Here is an 18,792-nt window from a genome sequence, read left to right as displayed (position 1 = left end):
GAGAGAGAGAGAGAGAGAGAGAGAGAGAGAGAGCCTTTGCGCTCCAAGTCTCTTCAATGACCAAAATAACTCTTAACGAAAGATGAGAACGCGTCACACCAACGTGCGATGAAACCTACGTGGGGAAGCGACTATGCAAGATGATAAACGATCAAAGATCTCGCACATGCACTTTCTGGAGACACAACAAATATGTTTGGTTTTGGGAAACTATGCAGATTAGCTCCATCTTGAATGCGAAATGAGAGGATCGCTGAGCCGCGCTGCGCTTACAAATGGATATTATCTTCCCCCGTTCTATTTCTATCGTTGCGCATTTTCGCGCTTTTTTCTCTGTGGAGGCGGTTGGAGTGTAATGGGTTTTCTTCGCGCTGAGCAGCTGTTGTACGTTAGACGGAATCAGTCACGAGTCGGTGCAACATCCAAAACCAACAGGTGAGGTGAGATTCCGTTATTTCATAAAAGGGCAGTTCACCGAAAAACGCAAATTCTGTTCTTTGCTCACCCACAGGTTGTTCTAAATCTGTGTGACTTTCTTACGTTAAACACAAATGGAGGTGTTCGGCAGAATGACAGCCTCAGTCACCATTTAATTACTTTGTTGCATCTTTTTTCCCCCATACAATGGATACTGAGGCTATTATTACATGTAGTTTCGTGTAACACAGTAAAAAGTAAGTCATACAGGTTTAGAACAACACAAGGGTGAGCAGGCTAATGACAACAGAATTTGCATTTTGTGTGTAAAGTGACGAGTTCCATTTTATAAAAGCGCTTTTCCAGAGAATTACTGTGGAATTTGAATATCAATGATACATTCAATCTCAAGTAAGTCCGATTTATGCCGTCCTACCGCGACTATTTTTGGCCAGGGAAACGACGTTGCCGTCGGACCAACGTTTGCTGGGTTCTAAAGACTGCTTTAAACTAGCCTGCAACACCGCATGAAATGTAGCCTGCTTTCCACACACGTTGCCTACCTTTATATAATGTGCATCATGTTTGGGCATCGGATGCGCGTGGATTTTTTTTTTTTTTTACATTTTGCTAACTCGAAACGCGACAAAAACATCTATGGCCAGAAATAAGGAAGGCAGCTCACTATATTTTGAGACACAGCCTGCGGCAGTCATGAGTGGAGACTGAAGAGCGCACTGCGCACTGATCTGTCTGTGTTCATCAACCACTTCTGCTACATTATAAAAATGCCCTCGTAAATTATAGTAAAACCACTTCACTGGGTAAAAGGTTCATAAATAGACCAAATAATGGCAGAATTCAAATCTACGGGGTGCAGATGTTTCTAAAACGCCTTTAAAACTCGAAATAAACACTTATTTGGTTGATCACATTTCTTTCTCTTGTAGCCTATCATCAAGTTCATCTAAGGTAGTCTTCTTAAAGTGTGAACAGAACCAATTTATTGAACTCAGATCTTATGTTTTTGCTTAATTAAGTAAAATAAATTAGCTTAAATTATTTTTTTAAATATAATAAATTATTGCAAATAGTGTATGAGCAATTATGAGTGAGTGGCCTCTCAGTAATTGAATATAGAATTGATTCTCACCACACACACTCAAAAAAATAAAACAGCACCTTTGTAGAATATAAACAGTTTTATAAAGAAATAACTTCAACAAAGGTCCAAGTTCACTAGAAGCAACAATAATCATATTAATATGGTGACTTACAAAATGCAACATAAACAACATTAGACAAAAGAGCTTAAATCTATATCGATTTTTAGTAATAAGTATTAGGCCTACATGTTCTCATATGTTCAAAGGCTTTGACTTCTTTAGTGCAAGGCTGTATAAGTAATATTTTGATTCCAAAGTTGTTTAAGGAATTTAGGTAACTTGGTTTTAAAAAAAAGTAAAAATAGCAAAACATTAAGCTTAGGCTTTACAATTTTGTTTAATTTGACACAGTGAGTGTAACAATAGAAGCCTGGAAGATCCTCATGAGTCTACAAGTTTGTACGAGAACACCGAGTAGACTGAGGACCATAATGTTTTATCACTAGACTATATTTGTCAGTGCCAGTCACAAGTGTAAGTGTTTGTTTAACTTTATATATATTTGGACCTGTAAAACACAATGAGGTTTAAGAATAGTAACTGTTAAGTCTGTTGAAGAACAAAATGTTTTAACAGCATGTTCCTGTAACACACACACCAGAAAGCACTGTCCATAAAACATCAGCATCATCTACAAGCAGACTCAATTGTGGATGGTTAGGTATTGATTTTCAGTCCCCTGATGCTATGAACCTATTATGACAAATATCTATAACATATCTAGAGGACACATATGCAGATTTCAGTGACTACACAAAATGTACCCATTTCGCCTACAGAGCACTGCAGTGATGACATATTTTTGTAGGCCAACCCAGAAGTTAGCATCACCCTGGTTTCCTCAACTAAGACCCAATAGGATTTTTCCATTGGCTTTTGGATTATTGCAAAAATAAGCTCTGTGACCAACAAAAGTTTTTGATTCTTGCATGTTTTGATGGTCATGATAGTCTTCATACATGAACACAACTTTTATGAATTTTAAAGCCTAAATACAACTGCCAGAAGTAAAAAAAACATAGGATATAAACAAACCATACCATGGTGATGAAGAAACTCTCTGCACATCCCTGTATAAATTGGATTGATTTTTAATAATTTTATAACTTTAATTAATGTACTTGAAGTTTGCACCAAGCAATAGGAAAATACAAGTATTAGATTGGGACTCATTATCAACAGATATTCAGTGACTCGGATCTGGGGCACAAAAAACCTGATTGGGACATCCCTAGTAAAAATATCTTGAGATTGTGTTAACCACATACCTTATTTAAGGTGTTTAAAGTACCCCTATTGTGCCATTTTTAAGGTATATTGTTTTGGGAGTCTCCTACAATAGGTTTACATGCATGCAAGGTCAAACAACGTTTTCGGTTTTTCAAAATATGCATTTAATATCACCTCATTTTCCAACGATTTGTTCGAAGCGGTTGTAAGATTCAGTCTCTCTAAACCCCTCCTTTCTGTGAGCCTACTCTGCTCTGATTGATCCGATTGATCTTTTGTGACTGGTCCACCGCATACAGCGCATGTCAGAAGCGATACACCCGTTGCCATAGTTACATATTTTGAATGCTCGATAGAAAATATAAACATCAATTATTTGTCGAACTGTTTCAAGAACAAGCATTTTGTGAATCCCACAATGAACTGTTATTATGTTATACATGTTACCCCATGACGTGTAGCCATCACGGGAGTGGGAATTCAAATTATTAACGACAGTTCTTTCTTTTGGGAGACAACAACTTTATTCATCACGCACTTTCGGCTTTACAACTTTGCAGATCATTTGCATGCACATACAGCTACATTACACACTGCATGAAAGACAATATTCGACCCGGTGGATGTAACCGGTAGTGATAAATTGTTAACTCATTTCTGGGTTTTGGTCTACAAAAATACAATATCCCCACAGCAGTCTTAGTGATTTACATCAATCCAAATGACAGCTTACAAGAGGGCATTTTCAGAGTTCATTTGTGTGGTGAGGGAAAGCAAAACTGATCCTAACATTTGGATATGAGATGCCTCATAAACTGTTGGGAAAACATCAACAGGTTGAATTCCTTGCAGACATTTTATTGATAACGTTAATGATGACTTTTGAATGTACCGAGTTGCTTTGCCTTTAGACAAATAACAAAAACCCAGTCCATGGTATACATTTATGACTTAACCTACATCAAGTGCGCTCTTAACTCCATTAAGATCTTGTCCCATTAGAAGTATCTGAGGTTTTCATTGTGGCCTTCAACATAACGCCCAAATCTAATAACCTCCTCATAACCTCGAAGTCGACAGAAAACCAAGCAAATGAGGGCTAAGTGTCATGCTAATGGTATGTTGGGTGTGGAGATGATGGTTTGCAATGCTTAGAGCCATTTCCTCTGTAATGCATGATTCCTACCCTCATTTACCAGCATCCTTTCATTGTCTGTACTTGGTCTCTCTATTTCCATCTCTCTTCTTGCCCAGTTGTCTCACATGAAGGCATAGCAGCAATGTCACAGCTCTACTTTCGCAGAACAGAAATCTTCTCCTACAGGGACCGGATCCCTCTGCGGATAGTTCGAGCCGAGTCTGAACTGTCACCGCTGGAAAAGGCCTACCTGTGTGCTGTGGAGAAAGGCGACTATGCCAGCGTCAAACAAGCGCTGATAGAAGCCGAGATCTACTTCAAAATCAACATCAACTGCATCGACCCTTTGGGACGGACAGCTCTGTTGATTGCCATTGAGAATGAGAACCTAGAAATTATTGAGTTGCTGCTCAGCTTTAACGTGTACGTGGGGGATGCGCTTTTACACGCCATACGAAAGGAAGTGGTGGGGGCTGTGGAGCTGCTTTTGAATCATAAAAAGTCCAGTGGGGGCATGCAGGTAAGATGGCAATCACTGACAAATTTACTTTTTCCTGTATACCCGAAACAATTTGATGTCTCACCTACTGTACCATCTCTTGGGTCCTCTTTTCAATTCAACGTGCACTTGCAGGAATTCCCAGTTGCCTTGGTAATCCCTTCTTTTGTGAAGCGACTGTAAATGTGCAGATTACGTCCATACTGTTTCAGAGCGTTTCAAATAGTTTTCCTGACCATTTCGCAGTGATACCTGGAACCCGAGAAAGCATTAATCCTCTCTGAATGTGATTTGTTCCCTGTAGACCTGGCTGTTTAATTAAAAGTTTGAAAGCAGTGCTCTTCTTAGTGCTTTCTTGCTTTTCCGTGAAGATGACTTGTATTATCCTATTCACTTGCATCTGAAGATTAAGTAATTTTCCACTTTGTTTGAAGTGCTGTGACCCCTGCTACAGATAAAGTGCTAATGACTTCAGTGGCACACAGTGTAGCAAATTGATCGTCATGCCACCATGTCTCACAGAAAAATAAGGTGAATTTGTCATATCTGGTTGAGCAAATGAAATACATAATTCAGTTTTTTTTTTTTTGTGGGATAGCACAGAGTAATTGAATCATGCATTGAGCATCTTAAAGACTTTGTTCAGACAGGCAGCAAAAATCAAATTTCTTGTTGTATACCACAGAAAATTCCACTCAAATGCATTTTTTATTGTAGTCTGAACAGCAAAACAAAAACACATGAAATTTTACCTAGCCTTATCCAGATCACATTTTTATGTGGTTTGCAACCAGATTATAACTGGATTTTTGAAAATGGGTTTTAGTCTATCCCACTTGGGTTTCAATTTATTTTTATAATTTATGGCATAATATGTCAAATAATACACAAAGCACAATAGTGCCCAAATTATTTTTTCTCAGTTTTACCTTGTATATTTAACTATGTACCAAAGTCATCTTTTAAGTGTGAGTAAATAGTAATATTTTATCATAGCTACATCCATTCCAAAATTTGAGGTCAGTATTTGTTTTCTTTTTGAAAGAAATGAATAATTTCAGCAAGAAAACATAAAATTGATCAAAAGTTACGACATTTCTATGAACTTTGAACTTTCTATTCATCGAAGAATCTTGGGGAAAAAAATGCATCATAGTTTCCACAAAAAAATATTAAGAAGCACAGCTGTTTTCAACCTTGATAATTGTAAGAAAAGTTTCTTAAAGACCAAATCAGTATATTAGAATAATTTCTGAAGGATCATGTTACACCGAAGACTGGAGTAATGATGCTGAAAATTCAGCTTTGCCATCACAGGAATGAATACATTACATTTCAAAATATGAAAGGTATTTCAAATTGTAATATATTTTTAATTAAATAAGTTTAGTCACTTTATTGTCCACAAGTGCAGTAAATAAATGCAGTCTTGGTGAGCATAAGAGACATCTTACCAACTCCAAACTTTTGAACAGTAGTGTATATACAGTCATTTAGCAACACTTTAATTGTTAATTTACAGACGCTACAGGGGGAGGACCCAGACTGCTTGTAGACAACTGAATGTGAGAAATTTAATTAGGCTGTTTAATATGGTGGCAAGCGGAACGGATCTCTCACCTTTCTGTTAAAAGTGCCAATCAGCTTTTTGACGAGTTGGTTGACTCAAGTAGACATCAGCTACTGTTTACATGTTTATCTATAGCTTGCACAAAAAATATCTGCCCGGGGGTGTAGCCAAGCTTGACTGACTGAATTGACTTGCCTTGCCTTGCATGGAATTTAATTTACTGTAGAGACAGACACCATGAAGCATCCTGGGGTTAAAGTTCACAATGAGAGCTTGTGGCTTCTTTAACAACAAATCAATTTCTTACCCAGTATTCTTGTCTTGTTTTCCAGTGAAAACATAATTAAAATAAGATACTACTGGGAAAGGTATTGTTTTCTGAGAAATCAACCATTAATGAGGTTTATGCTTGAAATATTTTCCAACAGGATTTGACAGGATTCAACTTGAAAATCATAATTCTGCTTTTTCAAGCAGATGCATCTTGTTTTAAGCACATTTATACTAGAAAACAAGACAAAAATACAAAATAAGAAATTGATTGTGAACTTTATCAACCCTGATTTCTTTCTTTTCAAGGTGCCTCCTATCCTGTTGGATAAACAGTTCTCCGATTTTACCCCTGACATAACACCCATCATCTTGGCCGCTCACACCAACAACTATGAGATCATCAAGATGCTGGTTCAGAAGGGTGTGTCCATCCCCCAGCCCCACCAGGTGCGCTGCAACTGCATGGAATGCGTGTCCAGCTCAGACGTGGACAGCCTGCGACATTCCCGATCCCGTCTCAACATCTACCGGGCCCTGGCCAGTCCCTCGCTCATCGCCCTCTCCAGCGAAGACCCCTTCCTGACAGCCTTCCAGCTCAGCTGGGAGCTCCAGGAGCTCAGCAAGGTGGAGAATGAATTCAAGTCTGAGTATGAAGAGCTTTCCCAGCAGTGCAAGCAGTTCGCCAAAGATCTCCTTGACCAAACCCGCAGCTCCAGAGAGCTCGAACTGATTCTGAACTACAGGGATGATATTAATCTCCTGGAGGATGAAGGGAATAATGATCTCGCCAGGTTGAAACTGGCTATCAAGTACCACCAGAAAGAGGTGAGTTTTGTGCTCTTCAGACGTCAACATTGGACAACAAGAGCTTTGAAAGCAATCTACAACTACTTCAAGATCATTAGCAGTAGCGCAAAAGAATCACTCCAGATAGGAACAGCACTTGAGCGTATTACAAAGGTTCATTATGACAAACACTGGTGTTTATAGTTGTTTGTTTCAGTTAGTAGTCAGGGACTGTGCTTGAAAGACTGTTGATTTGAGAATTTGGTGTATTTTACATGTTGTGGATAATATATTTCAGGCGGTGTTGTTTTCTATTTAGCAAATTTGGGGTTTTAAAACCCAAAGAGTTTTAAAGACCCAAAGGGTTCTACTCTAGAGTAGAATATTTTCACCACGAGAAGGTAGTTTATTCCCTCTAGAGCAGTGGTTCTCAACCATGTACATGGATGCCCAGGTCTTGGAGTCTCTACTGCTGAGCTGATGAGTTGAATCAGATGTGTCAGACAAAGAAGACATGCCAAATGTGCAGTGTTGAGGACATCCAAGAACGTAATTGGGAACCACTGCTCTAGAGGGATGCTGCAGAGTGGCTGCAACATATGGATCTATGTTGCCCCCTTCTGTGCACATTAAACATTACAAGCTCTTTCTGTTTGAAAGGTAGAAGGAAATTTCTTCCTTTGCGGGAGAGGCTTCTATGTGACATACATCAACTTGCAGGCTTTTACTTTGCCATGCATATGTATGGTACTGTATTGCACTGCACTTGCTTAAACATGACTGAAAATGGAGAAAGAAGGGATGCTTACAAGCTGTGGAAGATGTAGCCTTTTATTCACCTGTGGCCTCTGTATGTAATTCAACAGAAGCCCACCAGGATCTTATTATTCCATAGCTGAGTCATTGAAATTCCTCTGGAAGATCTTCCACATCACAATCAGATGATAGCAAATTAGGCTGAACGTCCAAAGCATTCTATCTCCTTATTTGACTTTCATAAATTAGAGAACCAAAAAAGAGAAATTAAACCTAAAAGGTGGTCAAGATATTTTCATTTGATAGTTTTTTTGTTAAAAAGTAAAAAAATGTCACTATAAATAATATATTGTAATAAAAAATATATATTTTGGGGTGGTACCTTTTCAATACCTTAAAAGTGCAAATTAGTACGCAAAGAGTACATTTTACCTAAAATGTACCACCCCAGTGACAGCTTTTGGATTTTTTCCCTCTGAGAGTGCATAAATAAATATATAGCTTTTGTGAAAAATGAAATAAATAAAATACATATTTATATTTGTTAAATTACAAAATATATGTAGTATATGTAGTATGCTGATTTCGCTGCTACTGACATCACAAAATGACAGTCACATGTTTAAGTCAGTGTTTGGCTTGCTGGATTCCATGTGCAGCCCAGATGGTTTTGCAAAAGATGCAGAAAAGCTCTCATGCAACATCCATAAAGGGATTTAAACCAGATATGATGAGAACCAGATAGAGCAGCCTGAGAGAAAAGAACAATGTGTTACTGTAAGCCTTTCTGTGCCTTTTTTGTTTGCTCTTTTTCAAATGGCACTTGTTTCTCATTAGGACATGGCTCCGTTACTCGTGTTCTCCTGCAGAGAGCATTTCTTATGCAACTGCAGAAAGTGATGACAGTCTCCATGCATGATAGAAAGCAGAAAATGATTTTGCTTTGCTGCACATTCCAGTGAGAAAATGCAAGCAGATCATTAAATTAAAGTTCAGCAAAATCCCAATAACTCAATGTATATATTACATGTACTGTTTGTCTTGATTTATTTAGTTAACAGTGAATTTACTCCTGTAAGAGACTCTTTTAGTTCATTCAGTGTCAATTTAATCTCTTTTCATTATTCTGTGGTTAGTTTGTAGCACAGCCAAACTGTCAGCAGCTGCTCGCATCTCGCTGGTACGATGAGTTCTCAGGCTGGAGACGGCGCCATTGGGCCAGCAAGTTCATCACCTGCATGTTCATCGGATTCCTCTTCCCTTTCTTTTCGCTGCTCTACCTGATCGCTCCCAAGAGCCAATACGGCCTCTTCATCCGGAAACCCTTCATCAAGTTTATATGCCACACTGCTTCCTATCTGACCTTCCTCTTTCTCCTGCTGTTGGCCTCCCAACACGTGGACCGCGAGAACAATCATGAGTCCTCCAAGCAGCATCCAGAGCCCACCACTGTGGAATGGATGATCCTACCCTGGGTTTTAGGTCATTTGTATTTATGGCTGAAAAATCTGATTTGAACAGATTTTGATTTGAATTTCAAAGAGTTGCAGATTCATTTTCTTGAATTTCTTTGCTTTACAGGATTTGTATGGGCTGAGATCAAACAAATGTGGGACGGTGGCTTTCAGGATTACATTCATGATTGGTGGAACCTCATGGACTTTGTCATGAATTCTCTGTATCTGGCCACCATCTCATTGAAGTTCGTCACTTACATTATGGTAACAAATCAAAAATAAAGTACTCTTTTACACTTTTTGTAAAAACTGAATTTGGCTTAAATTTACCTTTTTGCTTTACAAACTGAAACATTTCCCTGGTATTTTATGTGTGAATTATTATTTGTCAAAAGTACATTCCAGGCATTGGAACAATCCAGTTGGAACATTTATTGAAAAAACTAATATACAGTAAAATACAATACTGTTCAAGATGTTTTTAAAAGTCTCTTATCCTCACCAAGACTCCATTTATTTAATTAAAAACACTCATATTGTCACGAATAATTGATTATTATTGATGCCAAGCACCTATTGTATCTGTTAGTTTTCTTCTTTTTCTTCTTCATCTTCTGCCTTTAGTCTATGGCAGCCCATAGAACCGTACGGTAAAAAGTTGTGAAATTTGGCACACTGATAGAGGACAGTCTCAACATTAACCACAGCAAATCTGGAGTCTCTAATTCAAACCATAATGTCTAAAGTTACACATATGTTTATGCTAATAACTTCTGAACTGTAAGGTTTAGAAGCAAAATCCACCCCCCCCCCCCCCCCAAATTTTTGGGTCAAATTTTTTTTGCCATTTTAAACTTTAAGATTTTTTTATACCAAAATTGGCTCAGATCATCTTCAGACCACACTGGCAAAAACGTAATCAAAAGCTTTTTGATAAACCCAACCATTCTTGAGTATCACATGAATGAATTCGATGAAGAGGACGCCCAATTGAATGTGAGGTTATATCTCGGCAACACTTTTGTGTATTCCGACTAAACTTGGTACATGTCATCATAAGCATCACCTGAGGCTATGTGCAGTAGTTTTTGGCACAGTACTACCTACTGGTCAGGAGATATGAAAAATAGATATTTTTGCTTTAGTTTCTGAACGGTTTGTCAAAAAAAACCCTAAGACTGGTCTCTTCAGATTACCACATTTACCCGCATTTCCCATATTGGCTCCTAATATCTTGAGACAATGCCAGAAAAAGATTACCAAGAGTTTTTTGATAGACCAAATGGTTCTTGAATAATGCATCAATGAAATTGGTGGCATAGTTTAGATGTGAATATTGTAATATAGTAACATGAAATCCCCAAATACCAAATATCAAAGAAAAAAAACATTAATGAAAAGAAATATAGTACATTCATTTTATAAAAATAAAATGATTATACAATTATGGTCTCCAGTCTGTGTTGTCCACAAATAATACAAGTGTACCTACTAAAGGAACAATACCAAAGGGTTAATAAATGTTTAAAAAATGAAATTTAATTTACTAAAAAATTAAATTTCAGCACAAATGTTTGCATGCCAAGTAGAAATCTCACTTACTAACCAGTTGAAAGTGCTGCTAACCAGTGCTGGGTTGTGGTCCGCATAACTGTATATTACAGCACAAGCATTTTTGATTGGCTGTGATTTGCATTCAAAACATTTGGACTTTCATTGTGGACAAACATATTACTTGTCACTGGAAAATGTGTTGGGTTGTGCCTGGTTAGTAGGGCTGCACGATAAATCGAAATGAAATCGAAATCGCGATTAGACAGAAGCTGCGATTGTCATGCGTATCTTTCAGTGAAGCACGGTTCTGTGATCAGTAGTAAATCTCCATCCGAAGGCCAGAGGGCGCTCTCGCGCGGAAACTCCAAATACGCCCCGCAGAAGAAACCCAAGAAATGCCTATAGCGGTTGCTGAATAAACAGAAAATTTAAATGCTTATATTGATTCAATGTGACTAATAAACACACGACTACGGCAATATATGGTTTATCTGAGTTCTTATTATTATAATTTTCATTATAATAAAGTATATCTATAATGCAATGCTAATCGACAGCCTTTATCACTGCTTAGAATACTATGAAATATGTTGCGTGCCTTATTCTGTGTAAGAAGCCACATCATCTCACAGAAGGATTTATTTCAAACACTCGACTGACGTTATGAAGTGAGTTTGGAGTAAAAGCATTTTATTAAATGTGGTATTTTCACATGCTTTCAGATGGAGCAGCATTTACCACACAGAGCCGTAGTTCACTGAGAAGCTACGCAAACAGCTGTCATGATCGCAAACGATTTGTTCGATTTCATAATAGTACGATTATATCGTCTGCGATTTTTTTTGTGTAGCTTGTCAGTGAACTACGGCTCTGTGTAGTAAATGCTGCTCCATCTGAAAGCAGGTGATGGAGATTTACTACTAATCACAGAACCGGCTTTACTGACAAGATGTGCATGACAATCGCATTCGATTAATCGTGCAGCCCTACTGGTTAGGACAAGATATTAGTCAAGTCTTAACTGGAAAGAGGTTGACCAGAGGTTTGAAATGATGATACTGTAATTCTCAACACTTATCTTTCTGCAGCACTCTGAAAACTACGGGCACCGGAAGATATGGGAGATGTGGCACCCCACCTTGGTGGGCGAGGCCTTGTTCGCTATTGCTAACATATTTAGCTCCCTACGACTGATTTCACTCTTCACAGCCAACTCGCACCTGGGCCCCCTTCAGATCTCTCTCGGCCGAATGCTGCTGGACATCCTCAAATTCCTCTTCATTTACTGCCTGGTGCTACTCGCATTTGCAAATGGACTCAATCAACTGTATTTCTATTATGAAACTGATGGCGTAGAAAATACTAACAATGTCAAATGCAAGGGTATCCGCTGCTCAGTGCAGAACAATGCATTCACCACGTAGGCAATCTCATATCTATAGATTTGATCTTAATTTAGCTTGTTTTGCAGTAAAATAGTGATATTATGTTTTTGGATTGTTTTTTCCAGCATGTTTGAGACATTGCAGTCATTGTTCTGGTCTATATTTGGTCTTGTTAGCCTGTATGTGACCAATGTTGACGCCAAACACGAATTCACTGAATTTGTTGGAGCCACAATGTTTGGGACCTACAGCATCATCTCTCTGGTGGTGCTTCTTAATATGCTCATTGCTATGATGAATAATTCCTACCAACTTATTGCTGTAAGTGCTGTAAATTATTAGTTTTTTTTTTTGGGCACAATTAGAAAATGATACATTTATTTATATATTTTAAGTTTTTTTATATCACTTTTTGCCTTGTTAGTTAATTTTATGCCCCTTTGGTGTGACAAATGAATTACAAAAATTCTTTCAGTTTACTGTTTAGTTGGCATATTCAGCTCTTCTCTTTGGTTGTTCCACAGGACCATGCTGATATTGAGTGGAAGTTTGCCAGAACGAAACTTTGGATGAGCTACTTTGAGGAGGGCGGCACGCTGCCTACTCCCTTCAACATCATTCCAAGTCCAAAATCAGCATGGTACCTCATCAGATGGATCAAGACCCACTGCTTCAATATTAAACACAGAAAAAGAACAGAGACTTTTGGATCACTCGGGGTAATAAGCCATTTGCTCTCCTCTTCTGTTTATAATAAATATTCAAATTTGGGTTAGTTCACTTAAAAAAGTAAAATTCTGTCATCATTTATTCACCCTCATGTTTCTGAAGTGCTTTTTCTTCAACAAAAGATGATTTTTATCGGAATGTTTATGCTGCTCTTTTCCAGACAGATGGTGATTTATATTGTCAATATACAGAAAGCAAACATCACATATTTGTGAAGTCATACGATTGCTCTGTATGACGAGTAATCTTCAAAATGTTCAAAACGAGGCTAAATGATTCAGTGAACAAAATGATTGGAGCTGCTGAAGTTTTCACTGCCTTGTAATATAGCAAAGTAGGTGTCATGAAAAATCAATACAATTGATCTATTCTCTTTTTTTCTCAGATGCGTGCTGCCGAAAACGTCCGCACAAACCGCCAGTACCAGGTAATGGTGTCTCTTTCAAAGCAACTGATCATTAAATCTGTCTACAAAGTGCACTTTGCATCAGATCAACAGATGAAAGGTTCCAGCTCACCACAATCTCTTATTTCATACAGTGTAAATCAACTCAAGTCCTTCTGAATTTAGACATTAATCTCCCGTTCAAATACACTTTGACTCTTCTGAAAGACTCTATGGGCTGCTTGTTTGGTCTAATCTTTTCCCGGTTCATAATCAAATTAATTAATTTTTTTAGGAGGTACTTAGAAATCTGGTTAAGCGGTATGTGGCAGCAATGATTAGGGATGCCAAAAAAGAAGAGGGATTAACGGAGGAGAACTTTAAGGTAAAGTGTACTTGTTTTATATATATATATATATCTTATTTACATACATATCTACATAACTTTTATTTTCACTTTAGTTTAACATTTAGTAATTTTGTTATGTGCTTTTGTCAGTTTTCTAAGATTTCTTTTTGGATTTAATTTAATTTAATTTATTTAATATTTTATAACTTTATTTTTGTTGTAAGCCAAAACTTACAAATTCCATTTCAACATTTTCTAATATTTATATTTTATTCAGCTTATTATATTTAATTTATTATATAGCTTTATTTAATTTAACACCAATTATTTTCTAAGTTTTGATTTATAATAAAAACACTGCTTATTACACAAAAAACTTAACTCCAAATGAATATTTATCTGTAAATATGTGTGTGTGTGAGTGACGTGACATGTGGCCAAGTATGGTGACCCATATTTGGAATTAGTGCATTAGTGCTAGTGCATTTAAACCATCCAAAGTGCACACACACAGCAGTGAGCACACACACAGCAGTGAACACACACCCGGAGCAGTGGGCAGCCATTTATGCTGCGGTGCCCGGGGAGCAGTTGGGGGTTCGGTGCCTTGCTCAAGGGCACCTCAGTCGTGGTATTGAAGGTGGAAGAGAGCGCTGTACATTCACTCCCCCCACCTTCAATCCCTGCCGGTACGAGACTCGAACCCCGCAACCTTTGGGTTACGAGTCCAACTCTCTAACCATTAGCCCACGACTTCCCCATGTGTGTATGTGTGTATATATATATATATATATTAGTGCAACGATTAATCGTGATTAGTCGCATCCAAAATAAAAGTTTTTGTAATATGCGTGTGTACTGTGTATACTTATGTATATATAAAGACACACACATACAGTATATATTTTGAAAATATTTACGTGTATATATTTATATTCATATAATTTATATTATATATAAATATATTAAGTATATAAACATAACATATTTTTCCTAAATATATACATGCATATGTGTGTATTTATATATAAATATACACAGTACACACACATATATCATGTACACAAAAACTTTTATTTTGGATGCGATTAATTATATTTGACTTTTCTTAAATTGTTTTACATCAACTGTACATTATAGTTTACTGAGCAATGTGTGGTTATTATAACCATAGGAACTTAAACAGGACATCTCAAGCTTCCGTTACGAGGTGATGGGAATGGTGAAGGGCACTAAGATTGGTGTGTCGAACTCAAAAGGGCACACAGGAGCTTCAAACCTAGTGTATCCTGATAACCCTCTAAAGTGCAATTCTACTTCAGCTGGAAGTCAACTAAAAGGCAAAATGAGACTGCAGAAGGTCGCCACCTCTGTGATCCAGGAGGGCGGACCCAAAGCCAACTCCTGGAAGCCTGGCGGCTTAAGCGGCCTAGCGGATGGTTTCGTCTCACAAAATATTGTAAGCAATCAAATGAACCGCAAAGGGCCAAACAACCCAGGAGAGATTTACTCTGTGTCAGAAGAAGCTGGTGAATCTGAAAGTGAAGAACAGGATGATGACGAACAGGGAGAAAACGAGAACCAAAACAATGAAACAGAGAAGGACGGAATGAATGAGACTTTGCAAGAGGATGAAGAAATGTTATATATGCGTTATATGTGTGATGAAGAGATGAAGGAGGAAAACGAATCTGAAGGAAGCAGATTATAACAGCATTCACACTCTGAAAAAGTAACAATCAGATTCCGAATGCTGCAAGAGAAAGAGAAAGATGCTGTTCTCCCGAACTCTCTCTTTATCCCAGAAGCAGCTGTGGCGAAGGTCCAGTGCAGGCCGCTGTGTCTGTATGATCTGAACATCAAGTGTTGCTCTGGAGGCTCAGGGATGATTGCCACTTTTAGGAGAATATGGGGTCCAAAATTGTCATTCACAGTGATTTACTCTCTCAACTGTGTAAATGCTCCTGTAGTTTATCGCTGCTCTGCTCCCCTTTCTGCTGAATCATATATGAAGGAGCAATAGCCGACCCCTTGCAATTCTAGACTTTTCATTCTGCCTTACTCTGTTAGATTTAGCATTTTATGCTATCTGTGGTTCCAACGTTAAGAGATGTCATTACCGTCATGCAACCAAATATCTTTAATAAAGGTTACTATGCAAATATTTACAACTTTTTACCTTTTTAGTCACGTTTTGCATTGAGCAAGAGGCAGTTGTATAAAAGAAGGAACTGGATGAAGGGTGTCTTTTTATAAACATGGATTAAAGTCCAAAGTAAACACTACATATCATAAAGTCAGTATGGTACAATGTACTCATGTAATCATGTCTGTTTCTTCCTCCTCTCATTTGTATTCATCCTAAAGAACAAGGAGAACATGGTATTATAGAGTTTGCACAGTACATAGTCCTTTATGCTTCTAAATGTCTTATTCCATCTATCCTTGTTGTTTCCATAACAGATTATTGCCTCTTATTGCAGATCATGAATTAATGCACAAATATAAATAAATAAATAAATATATGCTGTACTATGACTCAGTATTATTGTGAGTATTATTGTGAGTGACTCAGTATATATTTTCATAACCTGAGGGAAAAAAAGAAAACCTCACACTGCATTCAAACAGCACAGTGAGCGAGAACTTAAAGCAATAAACGTTGTATTAGATTTAAGGTAAATTCTGTTGTGATTAATTTGATTTTGACCCATGGCATGCCATATTTTAACCAGCATCAGGTTATCTACTATACTAATGTAAATGAAGGATCTGTAATGGTTTTACTGTAAATAGGCTCAGACTCCTGCAGTGCTGCACAGTTTGATGGGGTGGGAACGTTAAACTGTGGGCAGATTTCACCATTTAATTTGATTCACATTCTCCATCTTTCACCAGGATACAAAGGCCTATCTATAATTTATTTGAATTAGCACCCTAGAGAGTCCAGTGTGCAGCCCAAGGGCACTTGAATGAAGTTTAAAAGAGCAGCGAGTCATTTGCACTGCAGCAAGGGGCAATGCGCTGACACGCTATGCTTTGTGAATGCTAAAATCCAGAACTACTGAGCTGACCTCACAGGGATTTTCAACAGTTACATCACTGAAGAGGGATAGAAAAATACTGAAAATTTGATCTTTGTGTATTCCAGACAGGCTGCCAGTCTGTGCATTAGTGGTGAGGATGCTTCAGTGACTCTCTCTGCGGGTTACCAGTAGGTGACAACAAGCAATTTATATATTAATTCAACTGATTCGTTCAAACACATTGAATCATTCAGGAACAAAACAACCTTCTGTCTTTATGAGTGAGTCACTGAATCATTCACTCAACGGATTTGTTCAAAAACAGAATTATTCTGGAACAAAAGGCCACTACTGTGTGTTACTTGGCGATGTGCAAAAGCTGATTCTGCTTTGACTTCCTTTGGAAGTATTTTTGTTGGCAGAGGGAAAATAGATGTTTTCTAGATATACCCTAATCACAGCCTAAATACACTGTGCATAGGGGAGACAGAGCTAGGTGTCACACATAGAACAAAGGTTTATATTTAAGTAACTATATGTTTTTGGCTCAAAAGTCCCATTACATAAACATCTCTTTTGATTTCAACAACCTACAATAAAAATTAATCCACAATTTTATACTATGTAGCAGTTGCTACATAAGGTTTGCGTTACGCCCATTGCTATTTGCCGTTCTTACCATTGGATTTAAATGGCGCCTCTATCGGTCATGGAGATGGGTACTGTGTTCTCTCGCAAAAACCAGTTCGTCCTAAAAACTATATTTCAATGTTTTTGCGAGCGAACACAAAGGTTCTCAGGGGAATGCAAGACTTTTGTGAGCAAATACAACATTTTGTGGAGGGATGCAAATTTTTTTGCTCTATCTCATATTTTTCCACCATCATGCCCTCTTACAACACAAAACTTCCATTACAGTTTTTCTCGATTGCTAAAACACTATAACCAGGCTTTTGAACTAAAATTTCAAAACCATAACGCCAGTTTTCAAAAAGCACACCCATTTTGCTGAACTATAAACACTATTCCCCTGCTTTAACACATGATTCAGATTTGGTGAACTGTTACTGCAAAACTCTACACACAAATCCCTACATTTCTCAGTGCTTACACCATGTGGTCATTTAGAAAGCACTAGCATTCAATACTGTTCACTCAAGTCAGCACAGCTTGAGCTCAATTAGCAAACAATTACCCAGGTGGAAACACTAAGAGTCAAAATTTAACACACATCAATCAGATCCTTCAATAAATAGATAAAAGGGCCGAAATCAGTTCACTGAGCTTTGGAACAATGGATCCACAGAGAAATGAAGGAATAGGTCGAAGAGGAGGAGGAGGAGGACGTGGTGAAGGAGGGAGAGGAGGAGGACGTAGTGAAGGAGGAGGGAGAGGAAGAGGATGTGGTGGAGGGAGAGGAAGAGGACATGGTGAAGAAGGAGGAGGAGGAGAAGGGAGAAGAAGGGCAAGGAGACAAGCAGTCATAATCATCATTTTCGAGGGATAAATGCCATCGGCCTCTCCACAATTGATCGTATCCTCCGAAAGCACCGGTTCCGGATGAAACGTGCGTACCGCGTCCCTTTTGAACAAAACTCTGACAGCGTGAAAGACCAACGAGTGGAATACGTTCATGAGTTTTGATATTGTATGAAGTATTGTGTACCATCACAGTAGGGTCCATAGGTCCTCATATGGCTTGTTAACTGAGGGGTGTTACAGAGTATTTGTTAAATATAGCTAACAAAATATATATTGTGTGTTTGATTGGTCCAGACGCTACAGTTATATTGTTTTGAATGTATTGCACCAGTGTGTAATACTATGTTGTAGTGTGTGTGTTTTTGAAAGCTTGTGTGTGATGTCTGAGGGAAAAGTTTGGTTTTTCAGCAAGAGTGAATGGTTTTGAGTGTAGAGCTTCATTTTGACCTGAAAATAGGATGTTTGGGGAATTGGGTGAGACGTTATGGATTTGTGTTTACTGTTGAGAATACGAGGCATAGTTTCAAGGAATGTGTTTAAGCAATCGAGAAAAACTGTAATTCATGCCTCAACATTTTCTGACCCAAATT

The 18,792-nt window shown here is 37.9% G+C and overlaps 1 protein-coding gene across 1 annotated transcript; it reads left to right on the top strand.

The window, feature by feature from the left end:
• Positions 1–403: 403 nt before the first annotated feature.
• On the top strand, positions 404–15,874 carry LOC107693894 (short transient receptor potential channel 4-like). Its single transcript, XM_016493426.1, has 11 exons — positions 404–435; positions 4,068–4,471; positions 6,600–7,118; positions 8,972–9,317; positions 9,417–9,556; positions 11,935–12,266; positions 12,357–12,552; positions 12,756–12,950; positions 13,346–13,387; positions 13,641–13,730; positions 14,869–15,874. The coding sequence occupies exons 2-11, from the start codon at positions 4,094–4,096 to the stop codon at positions 15,403–15,405; spliced, it is 2,775 nt and encodes a 924-aa protein (XP_016348912.1). The 5' UTR covers positions 404–435; positions 4,068–4,093; the 3' UTR covers positions 15,406–15,874.
• The last annotated feature ends 2,918 nt before the right edge of the window (positions 15,875–18,792 follow it).

This window comes from Sinocyclocheilus anshuiensis, unplaced genomic scaffold (assembly GCF_001515605.1).
Source record: "Sinocyclocheilus anshuiensis isolate Anshui unplaced genomic scaffold, SAMN03320099.WGS_v1.1 scaffold694, whole genome shotgun sequence".
NCBI classification, from domain to species: Eukaryota; Metazoa; Chordata; class Actinopteri; order Cypriniformes; family Cyprinidae; genus Sinocyclocheilus; species Sinocyclocheilus anshuiensis.
Note: the sequence above shows the minus strand (reverse complement) of the source record. Positions and strands in the feature narration are given on the sequence as shown.

What these genes read in the sequence shown, in the direction of transcription:
- LOC107693894 (XM_016493426.1), top strand. Translation starts at nt 4,094, where the DNA reads ATGTCACAGCTCTACTTTCGCAGAACAGAAATCTTCTCCTACAGGGAC. An exon ending in AGTCCAGTGGGGGCATGCAG is followed by an intron (nt 4,472 to 6,599) that starts GTAAGATGGCAA and finishes TTTCTTTTCAAG; the next exon opens with GTGCCTCCTATCCTGTTGGA. An exon ending in CAGAACAATGCATTCACCAC is followed by an intron (nt 12,267 to 12,356) that starts GTAGGCAATCTC and finishes TGTTTTTTCCAG; the next exon opens with CATGTTTGAGACATTGCAGT.